The sequence below is a fragment of the Lepidochelys kempii genome, chromosome 6 (assembly GCF_965140285.1).
Source record: "Lepidochelys kempii isolate rLepKem1 chromosome 6, rLepKem1.hap1, whole genome shotgun sequence".
NCBI classification, from domain to species: Eukaryota; Metazoa; Chordata; order Testudines; family Cheloniidae; genus Lepidochelys; species Lepidochelys kempii.
Window position 1 is genome coordinate 22320739 of NC_136385.1, and position 25946 is coordinate 22346684.

Here is a 25946-nt window from a genome sequence, read left to right on the forward strand (position 1 = left end):
AGGATAAATGGATGGATGTTGGGTCTGATCCATTTCAAAAGCCATACAAGGTGAGGTTGTGCTGCCATGTCTCCACCATGGGGTGCTGTTTGCTGGGAGACTAAACAAAGCAGAAGCCTGAAGTCCCAGAGCACTGGCTACTGTCCACTGTCCACCACCACATGCGGTGCAGGGAATTGGTGATATCCTGAGAAGGAAACAGTTTACAAGCATTAATGAGCTTTAGATGCAACACCATGCCTCCTAGCCACTTCAGGAGAGCCCTGAACACACACACATTTGCTGGAGATGGACCACAACCATTCATCCAAATTTAGCAGCTGTGGTGGTGGCCCCAGGGACCAGACCTTTCCTGAAATGGCAGCAAGGACAAAGTGTGCAGGTTGCTCCTACGTCAGCAGGTCCTGCTCTTGTTTACAAGGTCTGGGCTGTTTCATTTATCTTCAGCAGGTGAGAGGGGGCTGAATTTACAGAGGGTGTTTGTTTTTAACACGCCGGTATCACTGAACGAAAGTGTCTGACTGACAGCCTGGGATGCCAAGGTCTTGTATTCATCCATCCCACAGGCAATCTACATGCGTGTAAGTGAAGGGAGGCACTGGTGGCAAGGCCTGGGTGCCTTCTCTCAGATAAGCCCAGGTGCTTCCCATGTGGGAGATCCCAAAGCTGGGAAAGTGCCACATCCCAGGGAAAGAAAGGGGAAGGAGAGGAAGGATGATTGAGGCACTGGACTGGGTCTCAGGAGATGTTGGGTTCAAATCCCCGCTCTGTCACAGAGTCCCTGTGTACCCTTGGACATGTCACTTAATCTCTGTGTGCCTCAATTCCCCATCTGTCAAATGGGGATAATAATACTCCTTTCCTCCCAGCCATTGCTTCCCTTGTCTGTTCAGATTGTAAACTCCTCAGGGCGTGTGTGTGTGTGTGTGGCCCCTAGCGCAGTGGGGCCCTGGTCTCAGTTGCAGCCTCTCGGTGCTGTGGCAACGGTATTGTTAATCAAATCACAGTGGGACTTGGCAGGGATGGAAAGTCACTCTCTCTCCCAGCAGCAGTGAGGGAGGGAAGTGAATGTATCAGCAACTTTTGTTACAAGTAGCACAGTTACTTCAGTTAGTGCTGTTCTAACCAGGAACTTCAGGCTATTACCCATCTCTGGAAGGTACCCACTTCGACCGCTGTTGGGCCCGATGCCATGGAGAAAATCTGGCCAGTTTCTACATCATGGAAGTGGTGCAAAATCCTCCTTCTAAAGTAGCAGGGGATGCCACTTAGCCACAGGCTGCTGGACAGACTGCATCATGAGGGCCCAGTGGTCATTGGCTTCGCTGGGGCTCCTCTTCCCCAGGACAGCCTGTCCAATGAGCTGCCTGCTGCGGCCTCTGGCTCTGGAGCTCATTTCATAAATGGAGACCAGGACTGTGTAGGCCCCAGCAACAGGCTCAGCAAGATGGAAGAGGAAAGTCTCGTTGAAGATGATGACTGAGGTTCGGGCCCTGGGGCTGGATTTCTGGTGCTTCTGTTTGTGGAGATTGCAGGAGATGTCTATTCTCGCATATACATCTGGGGCAGGGAGAGAGCAAGAGGGAAAAATGAGGATACAGGACATTGTGAGCATCCATCAGACCTGACATTACTGCTCTGTGGACTCGATCCTGCACCCTTTCGGTGGGAAAAGCTCCCACAGACTTCAGTGGTGAAGAAGGAGGGCTGTAATGTTACCCATAGATCAGATTTGGATCCTGTGATCCATGCACTTATGTGTTGGTGAACCACGATGGTTTCACAAGGTATATGCTTAGCACCAGATTCTGCCCTTGAATGTGTGTGAGACTCCTGCTGAAGTCCATGAGAATGGTGTATTGGTATCAAAAAGAGAATTTTACCCTTACTGGTAACGGGATGGTTACACTAAACCCAGTTCCTACTACACCTGTCTGGAAACAAGGGAGCGAAGGCACTGGAGAGTCAGGCCCCTTCCAAGTAGAAAGTCTATGGGTGTTGGTGGCAGGGCTGGTTCTATGGGTGGGCAAGCAGGATAGTGCCCTGGGCACAACTTCCTGTGGTATACCATACCATTGTACCACTCTGGTGGTGGGGTTTTTTGCACAGCCTCTTGGGGTGTGTGCACGTACATCAAACATTTTCCACCCTGGCTGGTAAACAGCCAGCTCTGCTCCTAGTTGGAGGAACCCGCTTGAGGATAGAGAAACAATTGGTCTTGGGGCAAGGAGATCTCAAAAGCAGTGGGACTCTCTGCTGCCCTTGTTCTACCAGAAAAGAGAGATCTGAAGGTGGAAATATGTCTGCGGGAGTAGGCAAGAAAGAAACCACAGGAAGGGCTGCCATTGCTGCTAGGGGGTTTGCCAAATTAGTGGGATGGGGTGGCCAAGAGATCCAACTCACTTATCCCCTAATGCTACCTGTCAGTTTACACACCGTACAATGCAAGAAGAAAACAGCCCCATATTTCCATCCCCAACCCCCCACCCCCCAACTAGCTGTTCAGGCAAAGGAGGAGGATGTCACTGACGACAACGGGCCCAGATGTGCCATCTGGCTGGGTGATGCTTGGTACAGGATCCCAGAGGTCACGGGAAGGAAAAGGTGGCTTTATATGTCACCTTTTGTGTTTCCCTGATTCTGGAGACAACACAGGGCCATTTCAGCCTTTGTGCAACTTAGAGCAGTCTCATGGCTTCTCTGAAGTGTGTCCCTGGCCCTTCGGAGCTGCCCCCACAGCTGAACTACAGGAGCACAGCAACACTGTGGCCACATCTCTCCTCCCCCCACGGGGTTATGTCCGTTGTATGCTACCTGGGGATTTCTCCATACTGAGGGAATCCTCAGCAGCCTGACTAATCTGGCTTTATGGCAGGTACAAGGTCCAGGTTCTCTGCTCTGCCCCTTTGCATCTCTGTGTTGTCTCGGAAATGGACTAACACAGAGAGAGAGTGTGTGTGTGTGTGTGTGTGGGGTCGGGGGGACGGGACTGCCCACCTAGGGAATAGTCACTCAAGTACCAGTAGCGGAAGTCACTGTGCTGGGTCTTTGTGTTTGTTTTTCTTCCATTATCACTCATGTGCTTTGATTCTCAATGGCATTCTGCCCACCCGCTGCTGGGGGTCAGGGCTTCAGCGGTGCTCTGAGCCAGCGCAGCAGTGTTCAGTGGGGTTTTGGCAAATACTCCCCTACCACGGCACAGCAGAAGAGGAGCTTGAGTGCTCTCTCTCATACCCTATCCTTCCCCTGGGAAAGAAGAGAGGCCACAGACAGAGCAAGCTGGAGAGATACAGAACCTCAGGCAACCACAGACAGTAGGTGAAATAAATGCCTTTACTCTTCTCTGGACTGCTGCATACGGAGGCAGTTTTGACCTTGAGCAGCCCAATTTCTATCTTCTGAGAGATGGGGAGACACTTCAGCGACACAAGGACTTCTCCAACGAGGTCCTGTGAAAGGATAGCGGGCAGTGTTGTGACTAGCCATCCCTGACTCTATCCTCCAGTACACACACGACTCAACTGCCCCTGCTGAGAACAGCATCTCGGCCTGCCACCCTCTGGCTACTTTCTGAGGGAGGAAAAGCTAAACTTGGGGAGGTATTTAGTTGCTCTGAAAAGCCAGGGAGGCTATTTACGGTCCAAGTTAAACCCATGTAAATCTGGAGTGACCCTTTAAGCAGCAAATGACTCCTCTTTACAGTGGGGTAATTAGGATCAGAACCTGACCCAGGGACTAATAGCACTGAAGCCAGGCAGAGCATGAGCAGAGGTTGTACAAAATGTGTCCCTCTCTCCCAGCACTGCCAACTCCTACCCAATCCTGACCTGAATGCTCCCCCTACACGTCCAGTCAGGCCTGCCAATGGGGGGGCACAAACGGGGGCAATTTCCCACCGGCCCGGGTGATTTAAAAGCCCTGCGCCCCTTTTAAATCGCCTGGCCGCATGCAGGGTGGTACCGGCAGTGGCGAAGGCAGCCAGGCGGGCACGTGGAAGCCCTGGCCGTGCCGGAAGAGCACGTCCAACAGTGCAGCCGGCAGCTCACTGGGCACCAGCCAATGCAGGCTCAGCACCACCCAACTGTCAGGCGGACCTTTCTAGGGGACCCATTGACCGTTCTGCCCTGGGCAGTGCCGTCTCTAGGTTATGGCAGATTGGGGCGACTGCTCCGGGCCCCGCGCTTTGAAGGGGCTCCGCAGGCCACCAGCGCAATTGGCAAGCGCGGTCAGTCCCGGAAGTGACGGGTCAGTACCGGAAGTGACTGATTCGTCACTTCTGCCCCAGGCCCTAGGGACAGTCCTGGCCCTGGGGCCCAGAATTGCTGTCGGCAGGCCTGCTTCCAGACATCACAGTGTCAGACTCACTCACAGGGCTATCAGGAAATCTCCCCAGCCAGCCAATTTGTGTTAACAGTCCCCTCAGCCTGTTTAATGAGAGACCCATCTCTAAAGCTTACACAGAGACAGGCCTCTCAGCTCCTCTCTGGTCCCCGGAGGGTCCCTGCAGCTGGCTCTGCTGAGGCATGCTCCACCATGCACTGCAGGCGCCAGCAAAGGGAACAGCAGATCCTCCCTTCCCCAATCCACCTGAGACATGGGGAGTGGGTATGAAGAGCCGCCCGGCAGCCCCCCCCCCGCCCGAGGCATGGAAGAGGACTGAAGTGAACATGCCCCAGCAGTATTCTCATAACTGGGCTGCAATGTGAAGAGCCAGTAGCTGTCCCCCATGCCCTGAGGAGGGGAGCTGAGTAACAGGGAGTCCTGCCACATGGCCTCAAAGAGCTGCATGTGTGTTCTGACAGGGATGTGTTTCACACTCACCTCACACAGCTGGGAGGGTGCTAGAAGCAGTGCAGAGAATTAGCTCCACAGGACTCGACACTTATAATAGGAGAGTCTGTCTTTGCCTGGAGAGTTCCTGAGAGCCAGTTGGCCCCTGAGCTCCATCCCCATGATCATGGGGCCATGGTCTCTTTTTTTTTTTTTTTTTCCCCTTGGAGGCCTTTCCAGCCTGGTGCAAAGATACCACTCCCAGACCTTTCTTGGGTGGAGACCATTCATTGCACTACATCAGGTGATGGTTCTGTGATGTGGATGAATGGGGAGAGAAATCCAAACTTTCTCTTGTGACACATTTCAGGGTGAGACCCACCCCCCAAGGCCCTAGAGTTGTAGGTTTTAAGTCCACAAGGTACCATTTTAATCATCTAGTCTGACCTCCTGCATAACACAGGCCAAAGAACCTCACTCAGTAATTTCTGCATCAAGCCAAGAACTTGTCTGAGCTATAACCATCAGCGGCAGGTGAACCCTGGGCTCAGGGAGGCTAGCGCCCAGCCCAGCCCCTCCCCCTTCTGCCCTAGGCCCCATCCCTCCCACCAGAGCCCAGAGTGCACACACACACCCTGCAGCCGCCAGGCCCCTCTGCCCCCAGCTCCAGAGCACTGGGAGGGCAGCTCCCATTCCCCTCAGGCCAGCCCCCATTACCCACAGCCCAGGGCCCCGGCCACAGGGGAAGAGCCACCCGCAGCACAGCACCAGGAATCAGGAGGGGGCAGAAAGGGGGCCACACAGGGCTGTTTGAGGAGGCTCAGCCTTCTCCAGCCTTTGATACCCACCACCCATGGCTATAACCTGTCTTTTCAACAAGCATTCTGTCTTGATTTAAAGACTTTAAGTGCTGGAGAATCCACAACATTCCTAGGTTGTTTCAATGAAACTATCCGCACTGTTTAAAAAGTCCCCTTTATTTCTAGTTTGAATTTGTCTGGCTTCAGTTTCCAAGCACTAGATCTCATTTTGCGTTTTTGCTAGATTAAAGAGCCTCGTATGAGAAATCTCTTTCCCATGTAGATACTTGTAGACTGTAAGCAAGTCACCTCTTAACCTTTGCTTGGATAAACTAAATAAACCTAGCTTCTTTAGGCTCTCGTAAGGCATGCTTTCCAGACCTCAGATCATCTTTGCAGCTCTTTTCTGAATCGTTTCCAGTTTTCAACATCTCTTTGAAGTGTGAATACCGGAACAGGACACAGTATTCCAGTAATGAGCTTGCTAATGCCATATACAGAGGTAATGCAGCCTTTCTGTTCCTCCTTGATATTCTCTTCTTATACATCCAAAGGTCTTGTTCTCTCCCTCAGCTAGAACGTTGCCCTAGGGCTCCTGTTCAACTAGGTATCTACCAAGGCCCCTAAATTCTTTGCATTCCAGTGACATAGTCTTCCAACTTATAAGACAGGTTTCTAAGAGTGACCTGCATTCATTGTTCCTCGATGTATGGCTGTGTTAGAATGCATGTTGCTGAAACAAGCCCACTTTACCAAGCGATCCAGCTTAGTCTGTATAACTGACCTGTCTTCATTATTTATCACTACCCAAATTTGGGTGCCTTCTGCAAATTTTACCCATAATGATTTTATATTTTTTTCAAGCTCATAGATAAAGAGATTGGATAGCATTGAGCCAAAAATAGATCCCTGAAGGACTAGATGCCCCTCTACTGGAGGACAGTTCTTCATTGACAATTACTTTCTGTTACCTGTCAGTTAACTAGTTTTCAATCCATTTAAAATGAGCTGCATTGATTTTTTTTCGTACAGTACTAATATTTTTTATCAGAATGTGTCAGGAGGGACTAAAATAAATGCCATACAAAAGGCTGGGTATGTTATGTCAAGACAGTTATCTTTATCAAACTCTTGACCTAATAAAAAATGGAAACAAGTTAGGTGACATTTGTGTGGTGATCAATTGCAGTTATCAATTGTACAGTCCATTCCACAGAACAGCAGTACCCTCTCCTGGGTGCACAGGATCCTACCGGTTGATTATCCTTGTATTGTAATTGTGGAATCAGTGTTGTTATCCTATCCCCCCCCACTGTTAGCACTGGAGCTGTATGGTGGAGCAGCGTGGCATACCCCAGCCTCTTCCATGAACACAGACCTACTCTGAGACCTCCTGGCTTGTAAACACCACCATGTCACTTATTTACAGTGTTTTACTCCCTCCGTCAACAGCTATCTGTGTCTCTACACCCTCCTACTTATCTCAGCTTTCTAACCCCTTCTCCAAAAAGGAGAGGAGAGGGTGTCTCTACTCAGCAGGCTCCTTTTAACCAGGCTCTTCTGGTCTTTCCTGTTCAACTTTGTCTTCCTCTCCTCCCCCAGCATATCTTCCTGTGCCTTTTTTTATAGCTTCCCTGTTAATGAGCTAATTGGCTCACTAGCCCCACTCTGGCCTGGTAATCCAGGTAGTCCTCTGTCCAGTTAGGCCTTCTCTAGGGGAACCTATTTCGAACAAATAATGACCAGAGTGCTGGCTCAAATGCCAGCCCTCAGCACTCCATCACAAGCTGTCAAGGTGTTAATGCAACAGTGCTCCACAAAAACGACTATACGAGGTCTTTGTCTTCTCTGAAAATCAGTAATGTGGAGGGGGACAGAATATGGAGATGACCTCTGAGTTACGGTGCTGAAAAGAGCAGCAGCTCCCTTGGGAACTTCGTGGTCCCTACCCATTTTCCTCAGTACAGGTTTGTCCTTGTATAAGATTTTTTTCCCCAGCATGCCCTTCAGGGGGCTGGCTCTTTAAATTTGCCAGAGGCAAGCAGCTGCAGCCCTAAAAGGGCCTTTATGCAGCTGTCAGTATCTCTCTTTTCAGTGCAGCTGGTGGCCTCTTTCCAGGGCCAGTGCAAGGATGTTTCACGCCCTAGGCGAAACTTCCACCTTGCGCCTGCCCCCTTCCCCCGGGAGCCCGGTGGCAGCTTTCTGCCCCCCCCTCCACCCTGAGGGGCCCCCACGTGGCAGCTCCCCGCCCCCCCCGCCCACTCCCCTCAGCCCAGGGAGCAGTGTGGCAGCTCCCCGCCCCCCCACCTCGGCCTAGGGAGCCGTGCGGCAGCTCCCCACCCCAGCTCACCTCTGCTCCACCTCCTACCTGAGCACACCGCTGACGTTCTGCTTCTGCCTCCTCCCAGGCTTGCGGTGCCAATCAGTGCCACCCTTCCCCCCCCCCGTTACTTGCTGCAGGTGGCCCTCCCCGCGTCCCCCTGCCCCCCTACCCCAGCTCACCTCCCTGGAGCGCACTTTTGGCCACCCCCAACCACTTGGCGCCCTAGGCGGCCGCCTAGTTTGCCTAGTGGCTGAACCGGCCCTGCCTCTTTCTCTCTTCTAACTGGTAGGTATAATGGTTTTCCTTGCTTAGTGACAAGGAGATGGCCCATTCTCATAATCCTGAGATCTCCTAAACAACTCTGTGTTGCATTAATCTGGGAGTCTGGCTCTATAGTGGTTTTGAACCCTGTCAAATTCATATTGATTTCACGTAATTTTGGCTATAACTTAACAGTATCAAATCTTTATGTAACAGTTAAATGAACAGTTCTTGTGGCAATAAACTGTCTAAGAAAGGCACTTTCATCCATTCCTTGTTCTGGGAGCAGTGCAAGCCAACACAGTGTGGTTCCTATTACAACAAAGTGTGTCTGTAGTTATTGTTGCTTATGCAGAGGGAGGCCGATACTGCATTATGTTCCCCTAGTGCCAAACTATGGCCTTTGCAGTTGATACACCCATGCTGGAATACCTGAGAACAAGGGCAGTTAAAGGGGCCTGACTTTAATAAAAGGGGCATTTTGAGTCACACTTTATATTAAAGCTCCGTTTATAAAGGATTGATATTTTAATAAATGGTTAATTATTTGAGTTGTTGGACTCCGGGTTGCTTATAACCAGCTAGACTGTAACCTGTTTATAACCATTAGCATTTATTAACCTTTATAAATGGAATCTAGAATATAAAACATGTTCTCATTTTGCACCTTCCCGCTACAGCAGCAGTATAAGCCTCTTCATGCTGCCCCACCAACGGGCCTCAAGCCTGACCCAAGTAGTTCATCTATGGGGTACAGCTACACTGTAATTAAACACCTGCGGCTGGCCTAGGTCAGCTGCCTCGGGCTTGTGGGGCTCACGTTATGGGGCTGTTTAACTGCAGTGTAGGGATTTGGGCTGAAGCCCTGGCTCTGGGAGCCCAAGAGGAGGGAGGGTTCAGCCCAAGCCCAAATGTCTACACTGCAATAAACAGCCCTGGGACCCTGAGTCAGCTGACAGGGGCCACCACGGGTGTTTAATTGCACTGTAGACATTCCCTGAGAGAACAGACCCGACTCCATGCTCCCAAAAGCCACTGCCTCTCTGCAGAGCCTACAGGGAAGCATGTGTAGCACAAAGTAGGCCTGTAACGAGGCCACTTGCTCATTTTCCATGGTATGTCCCATGCTGACAGAAGGCAGGGACTGCCAGTTACTGCCTGAAAAAAGTCAAAGGCTCTTTATCCCTCTCCCTGTAGCCATCCATTCAGTGCAATCATGTTGTAGTTACAGTATGTGAGGTCACACGGGAGCCATTACCTTTGTAGTCTTCTGTAGCACCTCACAGAACTCCATAGGTTGGGAGGCCTTTAGTTTGCTGAGGGTGAGCCTCACTTCCCCCAGCACGGTGTGTCTGGAATACTTGTTGAAGTGTTTAACCTATGGGACAGAAAGAATCAGCATCCCCCCCACAGGGGACACAGGAGCAGGGCTATGCAGTGCCACATCCCCTGAAGCCACTTCTGCTTAGGCCGGCTCTCAAACTTGGCCTTTGTTTTTCACACACAAGGCCTACGCTCCATGTCCAGGCATCCCATTCTCAGGGCAGCTGTCTAAATCCTACCTGTCAGGCACCAGTTTTGAAGGGGTCATTATTGGGCTGAAATGAGAGCAAGGGAGGCACATCCCCAGCAAATAAAACTTGGACCCTTCCCTTCCCCTATCATCTGAACAGGCTCCTTCAAGCTCTCCTCTCTCCCCACCGCTCTGTCACTTCCTTCCATTGGCTTCTCCTTCACAGTTAATTCATTTGAGTGTAAAGAGCACCCAGGAGCACTCTGCACAGCTCAAGATGGGCTGTGCAAAGGCCGGTTTATGCTACCCAGGCATTCTGGGGCTGCTCTGAGCCAGGCTGGCCCCAGCTGTCTGCTAGGAGCATCCCAACGTCTCTCTATGCAACACCCTCCCACCCCCCGCACATGTCAAGAGAATCCTCTGGTGGCTGTTCACATGGGTTTCAGGACAGCTCTGCATTCTTGTATCTTTCTGTTATTAAAAACAAAATCTTTAAGGCTGTTTCCTGCTGGGAGAGAGAAAATTCATTGTTTTCCCTTTTTGGAGATGCTCAGATCCAACAGCTCAATATCCAGTACATTATAGAGGCGTAAAGGAGCCGTGCAAAGATTTTCTAACACAGCTGAGGAGCTTGCCCTGCAGATTTTTTTTCTATCTCTGCTCCAGTTTTGTCTCCTTCCATCTTTCACTCTCGCTGCACGGCCTCTTCCTCTCTAATTTGTAGCTCACTGTTGCCCTAGCACTGGGCCTGTAAATGGCTGATCGAGTCATTCTGGTCATGGTTATTTGGTTAGTTGCTTGCTGCATTTCCTTTCATACACCTGCTAGGTACTTTGTCATTGTAAGTGCTATATGTAAATGAATAAGGAGTAAATGTAATTAGATGGGAAAACTGAGGGCTAAATAGTCGAGAAGCATTGGAGTACTGAGCCACGTGGAGCATTGCCAAGGCATAGCAGGTGTGTAGTGACACATGGGAGTTGCTGTATTGGATCAGACCTGCGGACCATCCAGTTCAGTACCTTGTCTTTGCTAGTGGCAGTACTGGCTGCTACAGGCAAGGTGCAAGAAATGCTGCAGGAGGCAGTTATGGGATAACCTGCTACCAGGGAAAATTTCTTCTGAACCCTTATTAGAGATTGACTTGTGCCCTGAAGCAGGAGGGTTTGCATCCTTTCTGTAATTCCTAGTGGTGATTATAGGTTTTCAATCAGTATTACTGCAACTCTGGATTTTCTTGTGATCTATATAGGTTTCCAGAAACTTGTGAATCCTTCTAAGCTCTTGGTCTCAATGATAGTCTGTGGAACTCATTGCCACAATATAACTATATTCTGGGGGCGGGAAGAGTAGAAATATGCTGATTTAACAACATAACATCAGTAAGAGAATGGAAACAAAGGAACCAGCCTACATTCCAATAGAGGAAAAAATAAAATAAAACCATAATCACATAAAAATATGCATAAATATGAAACACATTCCGGGGCTGCTTCCTCAATGCCATGAAAAACTGACCAGCTAAGTCAGAAACCAGAAAGCACCTGATACAGCTACCAACACTTACATCTAGGGGACTTCCTCATCAGCTCCTGTCTTGGGAGCTGAACTGTATTGGAACAGATAGTACTTTTGTTCAGTTCCTTGGCATAAGCTCCCTGTCTCTGTAAGCTCTTGTAGCAGAGGAGAAAAACAAAACAAAAAAAACCCTATTAATATACATAAAGGCTTAGGTTTGGAGCCCGTTCTCTGTGGTGTCTCAGGTTACGGGGAGGACGAGCTGTGCGTAGTGAGGAGTAGTAAGGAGTCGGGGGTGCAGCAGGCAGGCTGCCCCAGGGCTGGGGTGGGGGGGCCAGAGAGGAGGACTCCCCCAAGCCCTCTCCCCACCAGCAGCAGCGAGCTCTGTGGGAGAGGGGGCCTCTCCCACCCCCGGCACGACACTCACCCAAGCCCCCCCAGGATGCTGCTCAGGAGGTCCAGGCAGTCTGGGCTCCCCCTCCCCCCCCCACACACACACAGAGTCACTTGCAGGGGTGGGGGGGCTGCCATGCGCCTCCTCCGTCCGCAGGTGCAGCAGCTTCCTCAGCCGGCCCCTGGTGCAGCTACCTTGTAGCCGGCAGTGGCCAGCAAGGGAGCACAGCACGGAGCGGCAAGGGGCAGCAGCCCACTGCCCTGGGCAGGCAGGGATGCTCAGGGGGAGGAGCGCGGGGGCAGCAGGCGGGGCCAGAGGAGAGACCCGGCCCCAAACATTGGTGGAACCAGGCCCTGAATTTGCTGGAGCCCGGGCACCACAGGCCCATACAACTCACCACCCCTGGACACTCCTTTGGAGTGAGTCGTGGATGAGCAGAAATGCTGCGGATGGAGAAGAGCAGCGAAGAGCTGGCCTGCGGGTGAGTGACCACAGCTGTCCCCTCATTACCCTCAGATGCAGTGCCCCAGGCAGCCACCTGCTTGCCCTACATTTGAAGGTGTCCTGGGAGATCATAAACCATGTCTGATTTCCCTTGAAGGAATGTGGTGCTTTCATCTTACCCTTTCTCTCACCCACTCAGTGCCACTACGCTCCACTTCACCCTAGCTATTATTCCTCAGCACCTCCCAGGTAGGCAACTGATCCGCTACAGGACCAAGTGTTTACCCCAATTATCCAGAGGGAGGAACCATGGTTCCATAAGCTGTTGATGGACCAAGAGTGCAAACAGATTTCCCCAGAGAACCCTTGTGTCCAAGGGGAGAGAGAGAGAGGCAAAGCTAGTGAAGCTATCTAGTGATCACAGCCAGTCCTGCATCAGAGCCATCAAATCTCACTGACTTAGATACTACCACTCTCCTCAGGCCCCAGACGTAAAATGCCCAGGAACTGCTGTTTGAGCATTTCAGATGCTGATATGTCTAGGGGACACCAGCCCTTACCACCCGGCCGGTGTGAAGGGAGTTTGTGGCCACAAAATATTCATGTCACAATGAGCCCTGCATCCTAACTGGCCACACAGTGAGACCCTGTTAGTCTCAGAAAGGCCGTGGCGTGAACGGGCCTAGAGAATGCATCACCTCTTCCCCCTTCACAGGTGGAGAGAGCAAAACACCTGGAGGAGAGCATTGGGGAATTTTCCCATGATGCACCTGTTCTGTAGGTATAGAAAAGGCCCCATTTTCCAGGGCCTTAGCTGAGCCTCTTAACAAGTACCTGACAAAGGTAATGAGAATGAGCCAGCCCCACCTCCAGCTTCACAGTGCTCTTCTCCAGCTCGGCCTCCTGCAGGGAGCAGACAAACTGGTCACCAAAGGCAGGTTTCCTGCAGTTCTTCACCACCTGCGTTTGCCACTCGTGGACCATGCACTGGAGGCCAGAGATGTGAGATGGGACCTGCCTCAGCAGCCGGACCCGAACAGCAGAATCAGCACTTCCTCGACTGGGCAGGCCTGTCACTGCAATGACCGTCAAGAGCAGCTCAAGTTGCTCCCTGTGGTAGAAGAGGGAGAATCTCAGCCTGCCCCGGGAGCTCTCCAGGAATTCTGGGTTGCTGCCCACACTCTCCAGGTTCTTGCTGCAGATGCAGGAGGGGAAAATACCCAGCTTGTCCAGTTCCTCTTGGAGCTTCTGGATCTGGAGCAAGAGAGACTGGCTCTTTAACAATGTAAGCAGGCAAGACAGACATCTATTTTCCTCCTCCAGTCACTGAAACTGAAGGTCTGTTTATACCTAATGGTGATCTGCCCTTTTGGGCTTGTCTGTACATGGAATGATTCTGGAATGGCTATTCCTGAATCACTTCATGTGTGGACACTGTTATTCTGGATTAAGAGATGAAGTGATTCAGGAATAGTTATTGCATTTTAAATTCATACCCTACCTTAATGCTAATCAATTTTTAAGTATAGACAAGCCCATTTTTGTATGTTGTATATGGTCTCTGTGAGTATGTGTTGGATATGGTTAGGCAAGCAAGATGTGAGGAAAGTGGTTTATATCTCTTTGGGCCAAATCCTCAGTGGTTAGAAATCAGGATAGCTCCATTGACTTCTGTTCAGAAGTCTTTGTTGCCTCTGAAAATCATTACAGAGGACATGGAGGGGAACAGAATATAGAATCATAGAATCATAGAATATCAGGGTTGGAAGGGACCCCAGAAGGTCATCTAGTCCAACCCCCTGCTCAAAGCAGGACCAATTCCCAGTTAAATCATCCCAGCCAGGGCTTTGTCAAGCCTGACCTTAAAAACCTCTAAGGAAGGAGATTCCACCACCTCCCTAGGTAACGCATTCCAGTGTTTCACCACCCTCTTAGTGAAAAAGTTTTTCCTAATATCCAATCTAAACCTCCCCCACTGCAACTTGAGACCATTACTCCTCGTTCTGTCATCTGCTACCATTGAGAACAGTCTAGAGCCATCCTCTTTGGAACCCCCTTTCAGGTAGTTGAAAGCAGCTATCAAATCCCCCCTCATTCTTCTCTTCTGCAGGCTAAACAATCCCAGCTCCCTCAGCCTCTCCTCATAACTCATGTGTTCCAGTCCCCTAATCATTTTTGTTGCCCTTCGCTGGATTCTCTCCAATTTATCCACATCCTTCTTGAAGTGTGGGGCCCAAAACTGGACACAGTACTCCAGATGAGGCCTTACCAATGTCGAATAGAGGGGAACGATCACGTCCCTCGATCTGCTCGCTATGCCCCTACTTATACATCCCAAAATGCCATTGGCCTTCTTGGCAACAAGGGCACACTGCTGACTCATATCCAGCTTCTCGTCCACTGTCACCCCTAGGTCCTTTTCCGCAGAACTGCTGCCTAGCCATTCGGTCCCTAGTCTGTAGCTGTGCATTGGGTTCTTTCGTCCTAAGTGCAGGACCCTGCACTTATCCTTATTGAACCTCATCAGATTTCTTTTGGCCCAATCCTCCAATTTGTCTAGGTCCTTCTGTATCCTATCCCTCCCCTCCAGCGTATCTACCACTCCTCCCAGTTTAGTATCATCCGCAAATTTGCTGAGAGTGCAATCCACACCATCCTCCAGATCATTTATGAAGATATTGAACAAAACTGGCCCCAGGACCGACCCTTGGGGCACTCCACTTGATACCGGCTGCCAACTAGATATGGAGCCATTGATCACTACCCGTTGAGCCTGACAATCTAGCCAGCTTTCTACCCACCTTGTAGTGCATTCATCCAGCCCATACTTCCTTAACTTGCTGACAAGAATACTGTGGGAGACCGTGTCAAAAGCTTTGCTAAAGTCAAGAAACAATACATCCACTGCTTTCCCTTCATCCACAGAACCAGTAATCTCATCATAAAAGGCGATTAGATTAGTCAGGCATGACCTTCCCTTGGTGAATCCATGCTGTCTGTTCCTGATCACTTTCCTCTCATGCAAGTGCTTCAGGATTGATTCTTTGAGGACCTGCTCCATGATTTTTCCAGGGACTGAAGTGAGGCTGACTGGCCTGTAGTTCCCAGGATCCTCCTTCTTCCCTTTTTTAAAGATTGGAACTACATTAGCCTTTTTCCAGTCATCCGGGACTTCCCCGGTTCGCCACGAGTTTTCAAAGATAATGGCCAGTGGCTCTGCAATCACAGCCGCCAATTCCTTCAGCACTCTCGGATGCAACTCGTCTGGCCCCATGGACTTGTGCACGTCCAGCTTTTCTAAATAGTCCCTAACCACCTCTATCTCCACAGAGGGCTGGCCATCTCTTCCCCATTTTGTGATGCCCAGCGCAGCAGTCTGGGAGCTGACCTTGTTAGTGAAAACAGAGGCAAAAAAAGCATTGAGTACATTAGCTTTTTCCACATCCTCTGTCACTAGGTTGCCTCCCTCATTCAGTAAGGGGCCCACACATTCCTTGGCTTTCTTCTTGTTGCCAACATACCTGAAGAAACCCTTCTTGTTACTCTTGACATCTCTGGCTAGCTGCAGCTCCAGGTGCGATTTGGCCCTCCTGATAACATTCCTACATGCCCGAGCAATATTTTTATACTCTTCCCTGGTCATATGTCCAACCTTCCACTTCTTGTAAGCTTCTTTTTTATGTTTAAGATCTGCTAGGATTTCACCATTAAGCCAAGCTGGTCGCCAGCCATATTTACTATTCTTTCGACTCATTGGGATGGTTTGTCCCTGTAACCTCAACAGGGATTCCTTGAAATAGAGCCAGCTCTCCTGGACTCCTTTCCCCTTCAAGTTAGTCCCCCAGGGGATCCTGGCCATCCGTTCCCTGAGGGAGTCGAAGTCTGCTTTCCTGAAGTCCAGGGTCCGTATCCTGCTGCTTACCTTTCTTCCCTGAGTCAGGATCCTGAACTCAACCAACTCATGGTCACTGCCTCCCAGATTCCCATCCACTTTTGCTTCCCCCACTAATTCTACCCGGTTTGTGAGCAGCAGGTCAAGAAAAGCGCCCCCCCAGTTGGCTCCTCTAGCACTTGCGCCAGGAAATTGTCCCCTACGGTTTCCAAAAACTTCCTGGATTGTCTATGCACCGCTGTATTGCTCTCCCAGCAGATATCAGGAAAATTAAAGTCACCCATGAGAATCAGGGCATGCGATCTAGTAGCTTCCGTGAGCTGCCGGAAGAAAGCCTCATCTACCTCATCCCCCTGGTCCGGTGGTCTATAGCAGACTCCCACCACTACATCACTCTTGTTGCACACACTTCTAAACTTAATCCAGAGACACTCAGGTTTTTCTGCAGTTTCGTACCGGAGCTCTGAGCAGTCATACTGCTCCCTTACATACAGTGCTACTCCCCCACCTTTTCTGCCCTGCCTGTCCTTCCTGAACAGTTTATAACCATCCATGACAGTACTCCAGTCATGTGAGTTATCCCACCAAGTCTCTGTTATTCCGATCACGTCATAGTTCCTTGACATCACCAGGACCTCCAGTTCTCCCTGCTTGTTTCCAAGGCTTTGTGCATTTGTATATAAGCACTTGAGATAACCTGTTGATCGCCCCTCATTCCCAGTATGAGGCAGGAGCCCTCCCCTCACAGACATTCCTGCCTGTGCTTCCTCCCGGTATCCCGCTTTCCCACTTACCTCAGGGCTTTGGTCTCCTTCCCCCGGTGAACCTAGTTTAAAGCCCTCCTCACTAGGTTAGCCAGCCTGCTGGCAAAGATGCTCTTCCCTCTCTTCGTAAGATGGAGCCCGTCTCTGCCCAGCACTCCTCCTTCATGGAACACCATCCCATGGTCAAAGAAACCAAAGCCTTCTCTCCGACACCACCTGCGTAGCCATTCGTTGACTTCCACGATTCGACGTTCCCTACCTAGGCCTTTTCCTTCCACGGGCATAGACTAGAGCATGAGCCCTGTGATACAGTAGTGCAAACATCACTACCAAAGCAGTGCCTCTTACTAACGTCCTAATCACTACCAACTCTTGCTGCCCTCTTATAGGCATTTTTTCCTAGTATGCCTTTCTGTCTGGGGCTGGCTATTTAAATTTGCCTGGGAAAGCAGTTACTGTCCTAAAGAGGGCATTTTGTTTGCTGGCAGCACCTCACTCTCATCTAGCAGGTAACTACTGTAGCTCTTCTGGTTTCCCTTTCTTACTGCTGGGCGCATTCCCATATTGACTGCAGTGGAGCTATGCCCATTTATGCCAGCTGAAGATTTGGCCTGCTTGTGTGCCTGAGAGCTTTGCTGTTACTCCTCTCGCAGTCCATCCCAGAGAGGCCTAGCTGGCAGGGAATCTCCACAACCTCACCATGAACCAGAGTGATTCAGGTTCACTTTGGGCCCTGGCAGAAACGGCATCTGCTGTGTTAAGCAGAGTAGGTATTACATGAGTGGATAGGGAATCAGGAAGAAATGAGAAGGGGGAGATTAGAAAGTGTTCAAGTAAGAACAAAAACCTCTTGGAGGAGGGAATAAGAGGTGGAAAGACAAACAGGAACTAGAAATCAAGATTGTAATCCAACAGGAGGAAGTTTTCCTTTATGCTCCCCAGATATTGCTCCTTCTGTATCTTACATCTCTCCGAGCCCCTGACTCTCTCATGCCCACCTGCAGTTCTGAAAGCTCTACGAAACAGAGGAAAGGGTTCTTCTCCAGGACTCATTGCTAAAAGTTGGTATCATGCCATTTCCAGTTGGAGCTGCTGACGTGCCCAGACAGCTTCACAGAAGAGAGATCAAAGCTGAATTTGGCTCCTAGAGGTATGTAGACTCTCCAGCAATACTCCTCTGTCTTGGAGGCTGAGGTATGGTGAGGAGTGATTACGCAAGTACAATATCATTGTGAAATCAGTGGAGATTGCAATACCCAAGAGAATAATGCGATTGAATGGGGCCAGCGAAAAGAGAAACTTGGTGTCTCAGTGATTTGATGCCGTGGCTTCTTATTCCTCGGTTCAAAATAGGTTCAGATCTGGATTAGATCTTAAGGGAAATTACTTCTGTGGTGTCTGCCCCACCTACCTATTGGACTTTTTCTCCCCATCACCACAGGCCTACTGTAATTGAACTCCGTTTGTTTTTGCCCTTGAGAGAGGCCCAGGGCTTGATTAACAGGGGATGCTGAAGGTCAGGAAGATGAAAGTACCTTGGAAGATGGTGAAGAATCTTTCCACAGCACTGCCCACACCATGCTCAACTCTAGCTGGGATTAGAAATATCCCTTTACTGTGTCCCAGTCACTTCTGTAATTGTGCTGTTGATTAGCCAGGCCTGGGAAACATGGGATTTCCTTCAGCATCTGCTTCTTTCCCATTTATCTTAGTAGAAGAGAAACCCCCTTATGATGTAGAGCAGGGGTCTCAAACTTGCATCACCAGGAGGGCCACATGAGGACTCGTACTTTGGCCCGATGGCCGCATCACCCCCCTCCCCGCTACCCCCACCTCCCACTCCACCCCGGCCCCTGCCTGCAGGGTGCAGCAGGGGGCTCAGGGCAGGGGATTGGGGTGCTGGAGGGAGTGCGGGGTGCAGCAGGGGGTTCAGAGCAGTGAGTTGGGGTGCAGGAGGGAGTGCGGGGTGCAGCAGGGGGTTGGGGGTGTGACAGGGGGCTCAGAGCAGGGAGCTGGGGTGCAGGAGGGAGTGTGAGGTGTGGAAGGGGGTTGGGGTGCAGGCAGGGGGCTCAGGGCAGGGAGTTGGAGTGCGGGGTGCAGGAGGGGTTCGGGTTCTGGCCCGGTGCCGCTTACCTTGAGTGGCTCTGGGGTGGCAGGGGCGCGCACCGGGGGGATGGGGAGCAGAGAACTCCGTGAGCTGTTCTTGCCTGTGGGTACCTCCCCCGAAGCTCCCATTGGCCGTGCGTCCCCATTCCCAGCCAATGGGAGCTTCAGCGGAGGGTCCCACAGGTAAGAACAGCTCACGGAGTTCTCTGCTCCCCCTCCCCGCGGGGCCGCAGGGAAGCGGTGTGGGGCCCTCAGCACCACAGGGTTGGCAAATCCGCGGGCCGCATCCAAAGCCCTGGGGGCCGGATCAGGCCCGGGGCCGTAGTTTGCCCACCCCTGGCCTGGAGGTAGTCTGGGGACGCGGCGCCCTGGGGAGGGGACGGGCGGGACCGCAGGGAGCTTGGCGGGCCGCGTGTTTGAGTCCCCTGATGTAGAGTATTTTTCCCCTTGGAAATTGGTCAACCACTTCTCAGTTCTGACCCTTTTGTTTTGTAATCAAAAAACCACCTTTGACCCTCTGCAGGTGCCCTGGGGTTAGCACACTTGCCTTGACATCAGGAAGGCTCTGCTTAGCAATATCAAGGAGAGCTGGTCGCAGTTTATTCCCCAGGATGCCATTCTCTGCCTTTGTGTCCTTACAGGCTTCACTGAGGTATTTCTTCTCTGTGAGAACAACAGCAAAAATTAGTGCAGCAGCCTGGAGATGACATCTGTAAATATAAAGCCGGGGCCAAGGTTTTCAAAGATGATTTTTGGGTGCCCAATCTGAGATGCCTTTCAAAGAGCTGGAGTTTCAGAAGTGCCCTCTGAAAATCAGACCCTTCAAACTAGACACCTAAAAATCAAGCCACCCAAAATCACCAGTTGCTTTAAGAGCCTGGCCAGGATTTTGAGAGTTGTTGCAGGAATGGGACAGGAGTTCACCATCACCTTCTCTTCCCCTCCAAGTACAACACTGCAGTTAGCAAGGTCCATTATTGGGGAGATTCCTTTCCTCTGAAGGATCCAGTATGGATCACTGCCATAGTCAAGGTATTGGCCAGAGGTCTCAGCTGGTACAGAACATCCTATATCCCAACTTCATGGGGCGGCTTGCTACCCATTTAGGACAAAAGTGAAAATCAGAGAATTCTAGGAAGATATATTCGCATAAAGCTCAAGGTTTGATAATCCCATACAGAGGAAATCAAACTCGATGATTATCTTAACCTTTCAGGTCAGTGTCTGAACTTGTCATGGGTAGGGAAGAAAGGGGATATGTGAAAGAGAGAATATAGTTTCTTTGCTTGAAAAAAATGATCCAAGCACACTAGGATTGATGAGACTCGGGTGAGTAGGAATCTAGGAGTGTCAGGCTTGGCAATGAGGAAATAGCCCTAAGACCAGTGTCCCTCTGGGGGTGAGATGACAGATGGGCTGATTCAAGCTGTGACAGATGGGACGTGGGAGGAAGTTTTGCTAATGTCTCTGGGCTGGTGAAATCTAAGCAGCTGCTGGCTGGAGTCATGGTACATCCTGTGTGCTCTGGAGTTTCTGGGTGCAATGGGCCATTGTAAGAGGAAGAACCAGTAAGCAACACATTTTCAGTAAGGAGAAGTTGCCTTCCCCTCCATTCTCTTCTCACACATAGAGGTTACTTTGTATTGACAGGAGGAATCAGGTTCCTCTGCCCATCTCGGAGTGGGATTAGGCAAGTTAATAAACACAGAGCTTTGCTGCTGCAAGAGGGTGATCACTTTTGTGCAGCCTGGGGACAACAGGATCGGGATCGCAGAGGGACACTCAGAATAAGCTGCTGCAATTTGGGAGTCTTATGGAAAACCCAGCTCTAGCATGTAACCTTGTCCCAGATTGAAATGGGGGTAGTGAGGAGGAACGCTCTCTGCACCAGGGGAGGAGGAGTTATGGGGCAGGTGCTCCCCCAAGCCAAGGGGAATTACACAGAGAGCTCTCCCTCTGCTTGTAGTAGAGGAGGGGGGCAGCACTGCTCCTCACTCCCACTTAACCCTGCCCTGTCTCCCCATACGGAGTTGTTCTAAAGCAGGAAGTTGTTCAAACTGCCCTAGGAAACATATTAAGTGGCATTTCTTATCCACTCCCCACCTTCTAAATGGCAAATGCTCAGGCCAGAGATTAAAATCCCAAATCTGGCTCCAGTAGAGAAATGCCCTGGCTCCCATCATGTGGTGTCAATTACATTTTAAATACACATCAAAGGCCAACAGGGCTCACAGATTTCCTTATCTTCATGCCCATAAAGGAGGGAGAGTCCTCCAGGAGGGCATTAATCCCACCCCTTGTGCTTATTTTCAGCCTTCAGGGAAGGTAGAGCCGAGCAGGGAGCTGATTCCCTGTTGCTTTGTGCAGCTGTCTTTGTGCCACTGTTGAATCCATCCCTGGCACGACACTGATCCTGAGATGAGACTTTGGGAGCTCAGTAAGTGCAGACATGATTGATAAAACTCCTACTTTGCTCCTTCCTTTGGCATGTCTATGCCTCGATTTAAAGAGCTCCAGGTAAGCTGGAATATAGCCCTTTTCCTGTCTTCCTTTGGCGAGGAATACGTTTTGTGAATTCTGCCCTACAGCCTCACTATGGAATCAAGAAGAGGAAACGGGCTAGGAGGCAGGAAGCCCTTGTATGTGCACATTGGGGTAGCACCCGAAGGCTTCCATAGTGCAGACTCGTAGCCAGAGATAGTCCCTGCCCTGAAGATCTTGCAGTCTGAAGGATAAGAACCTCTGTCTTGGCACATTTGTGCTCGGTCCTTCCGTTTGCTCCCATGTGAAGGGCCTTTGTTAAGGGTGAAATATCCTAGAGACAGAGACTTTTTGTGACTGGTGTGTACTGTTGCCTGGTACTTACTTCTCCCAAGTTTTCTCAGTTTCTGGCAGTAGCGCATTTGGCAGGCTAAAATGGTTAGAGCCACCAAAACCAGGAGGATGGCTAGTGCCAAAATCCCATACTTCCAGGTGTCGGGAAAGGGCAGCTGTAAATTCTGCAAGTGAAGCAGAATGGAGTCCTCTTGAGTCATCTCCCCTGTCTGTAAGAGAGGAGGAAGGAATCAGTGCTGCCATTGGAGCTGCCCACAGGCTTTCCCAGGGGTGGACGGGGTCCAGTACAGGGAAATTGTGAAGAGCAGGAGACAAGGAGCTGGTTTATAGCTGCATGCTTTCCAGAGTAGCACCATGGTTGGCAAGGGGTTATAGTTGGTTTCTGGTTTGGCTACTTAAGATGGGGTTAAATCACTAGCCCTTGAAAGGAAGAGTACAATTTACCCCATCGTTATCAGCATATCAACCTCCAGCAGCAGCCAAGAAACAGTCCCCAGCTTTGGATAACAGCTGTTCCAGGAACCTGCTGCCTAGTTCCACAGTGTAAACAAAGCCCAAAAGAAACTTCAGCCAAATGTTCTCTCCTCTTTCTGTACAAAAGCCTCCTCAATGCATGTAATTCCTACATCTAGAAATGTGCGTTGTCTACACTAGGGTATTTTTCCTATGGTTTCCCACCACTGCTACCACCATTTCAGCTCCACTTTTGATACGTGGTGTAGACAGGGCTCCAGTCAGCCAGCAGTGACCGTGCATGAAGCTTCTTGTTGGTTTGGGGCTTTTGGTATAACACCATCTGCCCACCAAACTCTCTTTGTCAGCTCATCAGCCCAACCTCAAACTTCTGTTCAGCCAAGGAACCTAACCAACCTTCCGCCTAACTCACAAGTGGCCATAGTGATTCTGATGGAATTGGTGTAGTTCTGCAAATTGGAATTGGTGTAGGTGCAAAGCAGCCTTGTAAAGCTCACCAGCTAACAGGGAGCCTGAAAAATCAGGGCTTATGGCACTGAATACCTTTAGTAAAGGGGGAGGCAGCTGCCATGAAAGATTTGTTGAAACCTACAAGAGGAGAGAAACAATTCTGGCTAAGACTTTGCCACTTGAATCCAACATTGGCGCTCAGGTGGCTTCTTACGAACTGGGGATGCCCTAATGTTTTCCTCCCAGCTGAACCATGCTATTCTCAGTTGGAAATACTCTGACAGGGTAAATTACCTATGCCTGCTCTCTTACAAATCCTAGACCAGAACGCATTCACACACCAGTCGGGGTGAGCGGTGAGGACACTGGAGATCAGAGGAGAAGATGGAGGAGAGGGAGGTGGGCTAGCACCTTCCTAAGTTACCCTGTACCAGCCAGAGTTGGCACTGCTGCTGCCAGTGCTCAGCTCTGATTCCCACTGACTGGAAAGATGGACTTAGTGGAAAGACATTGATCTAAAAGGGCATTTGAAACACCAAACTCTACCAACTTCAGTGAGCTTTGGATCAGATCCCAAGTCTCCTCTATCGTTTCAGGGCCTGCTCCATGGACAAAGGCTCTAAGATTACTCATGTATTTGGGTTATTCATTCAGAGGAGAAATAATCCTGAAGAATTAAATGCTAACTGGGTGGGGGTGGCTTTACCTGCCAGGTCATGGTACACAGCCAGCCACCTAGTGCAGCAGGTACAAACTACAGACCAAATTCTGCTTCCAGTGATCCCCTACAGCTTCATTGTTGTCAATGATCATTCAGCAGAGGCAGAACATTTGGTCTGAAAATCACTTGCAAACAATCCTTACTGAGATTAAACTGGGATTGTCCCCCTCCAGAGCCTGTTTCCACAGAGCCCAGCAGGGATGGGGGTAGTGGTGCGCTGCACACTGTAGCCACTGAAGACTTGTCTACATTGCAGGTGCGTGCGCGGGGGGGAAGGAGGAGTGTGTTGTTTTAGAAAACCTGTCAACTAACTTGATGTCAGACACAACTTAGCTCTTAACATAGAGCTTGTGTCTTAAAAAAAAAAATCTCTTAACTGGCTGTAGTTATCTTGGGGAATTGTGTTCAAGAATCTGTCTTCAATAGCAGGCCGCTCAGGAAACCAGATCCATCTAAAAAAAATAAAATTGTGTCCCTTTCTCATTGTTGCTCCTGTTCTTTACATTATATTAGAGGTCTCAGTTGTGATTATGCCCCACCCCACCCTTGTGCTAGGCACTGTACAGACACATAATGAGAGAGACTCCTTGTCCCAAAGAGCTTAATAATTTAAACAGGCAGGAAAAAGCATAGGTGAGGGAAGTGAGGTGACTTGCTCAAGGTTACACAGCAGCTCGGTGACAGAGCTGCGACTAGAACCCAGGTCTCATGAGTCTCCACCCAGTCCCTCACCACTAGATCACGCTGCCTCTCTTTTGCTTATGTACATTGGCAGATGATCTCTTGAATAATAACAAATTGTACAACACCAAAAAGATCCCACATGCACGTGCTGTCAGCGGAAAGAAAAACACTAATCTCAGCCTCTTTCTCTTCTTCCCATTCCTCTACCCATCCTAAAATAAGGTTACATCCAGAAGAGTGCAGTCTTGTGGCAGGTAGCACTAAGAAGGGATGGACAGCCTGCAGGAAACAGCATGTTTATAGCGGTACAGGCACCCACAAGCTGCAGATGTTACTTGATTCTCAAAAAGAAGTGTTTCTGTTCCTAAATTTCCCCCTCCCCAACCTTATTGGTGGCTTGCTTAAAACAAAAATCCTACCTTCACATGGGCTGCTGGAAAACAGCTTCTCAGGGTCCCTCTGTGAGCCCGTGTGCGCGCTGTCTGCAGAACTTCCAGTACAATGAGGGATTGGCATCCTGTACCAGAAAAACAAGTTCCTGCCTCGTTCAGCAAGAAAAGAAAACATCTAATACTCATGCAGCCAATTCAGAACGGGTTGTACAAATGAAAATATAGACAGATCTCCTTTTAATTAGCTCAGGCAAAACACACAGGGCTGGAGGTTTGGAAGAGCACAGCTCCTACTTAAGTGTTTGAAGAGGTGACCAGACTTTTCCAGGGCTCTGCATGTGCTAAACTCTTCTGAAAATCTGTCATTAAGTGTCAAGGCGGGAGCTGGTGGACACTAAGAATCCGTCTAGTGGTGCTAGCACCTCTGCAAATTGGCCGAGGGAAATGCGCAGCATTCGCCAGGGTGCAAGGAAAGAGGGATTGCCTTTCAGACTGATGGTGGGAGTCAAATGAGCACCTGCTGCTCCCTTGAGCTCCGGGGGAAATAAATGGTGAAGCTGGGAAAAAGAAAACTCCCCACCTCTCTCTGCCCCAGGGCGGTGACAGGACTGAGAGGAGAGAGAGCAAGGAATACAAGCTTTACTTTTGCTCTGCATTAAAGGAGCATTTTCTCTGGAAACAGGCGTTCCCGGCAATGCTGCACTTGGACAAAAGAACATTTTAATTCTGCCAAGGCAAGAGCAATCTCTGCCAGGGAAAGCGTTCCGGACGAGCAAGGGACTGAGTCCGCCATAAAGCAGACAGTAACTAGGAAGGCCCTTGTGCACTTGCTAGCACACCTGATTTTTCTCACTCACCTGAGTTGAACACCTAGGGCTAGATCATCAGTTGCTTCCGAGCCATCTTCATGCTTCCCTGCGGTTGCTGATGGCCAGTTCAGGCCCCTGGCAGAAGCTGGAGTGGCCTCAGGGCTGCTGTAAGCTACCAGCCCCAAGGGGCCGTAATGCCAGATGGGAATTGTGGGAACTACTCTCCTTCAGGTTTTCCTTTCTAGAAGTGGGCAGTGTTAAGTTACTGCAAGCTTACGTGGGCAGAACCCTGGTGGTGGATCGGGGTAAGTTTCCCTCTAATTTTTCCCCCTTCCCTCATGCATTTGTGCTCCTGGTCCCTCCTGAGCTCCTAAAATGTCGGTTCATTTCTCTGAGAGAACCCCTCTCCAATCAACATGGCTCAGGGCTCTGCTAAACTCCTGGCCAAGAGGAAATCATGACCCCCTTTATGTTGCCAAGCTTTCTAACCTCAGGGCCTACTGTAGCCCCTACTGCATTTGCAAGCTGAATCCATCCCCGTATTGGTGATTGTATTGTTGTTGTAGCTCATGTAGCCATTATTTGAGAACATATCTACCTGTGATCCAGCTTGCTGCCATGCTTCATGTGGGGGTTTGCTTATGACACCGTATTTAGAAGCTGCAGCCCCAAAACAAGCTTGCTTGTGGCATGTCTAACTTGGCTTTAGTTTTGTAGAGCACAGTGTGGACGTAAGAATAGGTTCCAGGGGAGTCTGCTTTGCCGTACATAGCAGTTCCATGACTGAATAACGCAT

General features: G+C 50.1%; 1 protein-coding gene across 1 annotated transcript; it reads right to left on the bottom strand.

Annotated features, from left to right (window-relative positions):
- Window positions 1-1246: 1246 nt before the first annotated feature.
- On the bottom strand, window positions 1247-23262 carry LOC140913586 (synaptotagmin-1). The gene is made up of 7 exons (XM_073350314.2): window positions 23251-23262; window positions 21652-21829; window positions 19333-19448; window positions 12858-13277; window positions 9413-9532; window positions 3338-3449; window positions 1247-1560 (listed from the first exon to the last, which is right to left on the bottom strand). The coding sequence occupies exons 1-7, from the start codon at window positions 23260-23262 to the stop codon at window positions 1247-1249; spliced, it is 1272 nt and encodes a 423-aa protein (XP_073206415.1).
- Between the last annotated feature and the right edge of the window lie 2684 nt (window positions 23263-25946).

Bases quoted from the DNA above. Each gene is read 5' to 3' on its own strand.
- LOC140913586 (XM_073350314.2), bottom strand. The intron at 3,450-9,412 runs GTAATGGCTCCC...ATCCTTTCACAG, and splicing joins TGCTACAGAAGACTACAAAG to GACCTCGTTGGAGAAGTCCT. The intron at 1,561-3,337 runs GTAAAGGCATTT...TCCCTGCCCCAG, and splicing joins ATGCAGCAGTCCAGAGAAGA to ATGTATATGCGAGAATAGAC.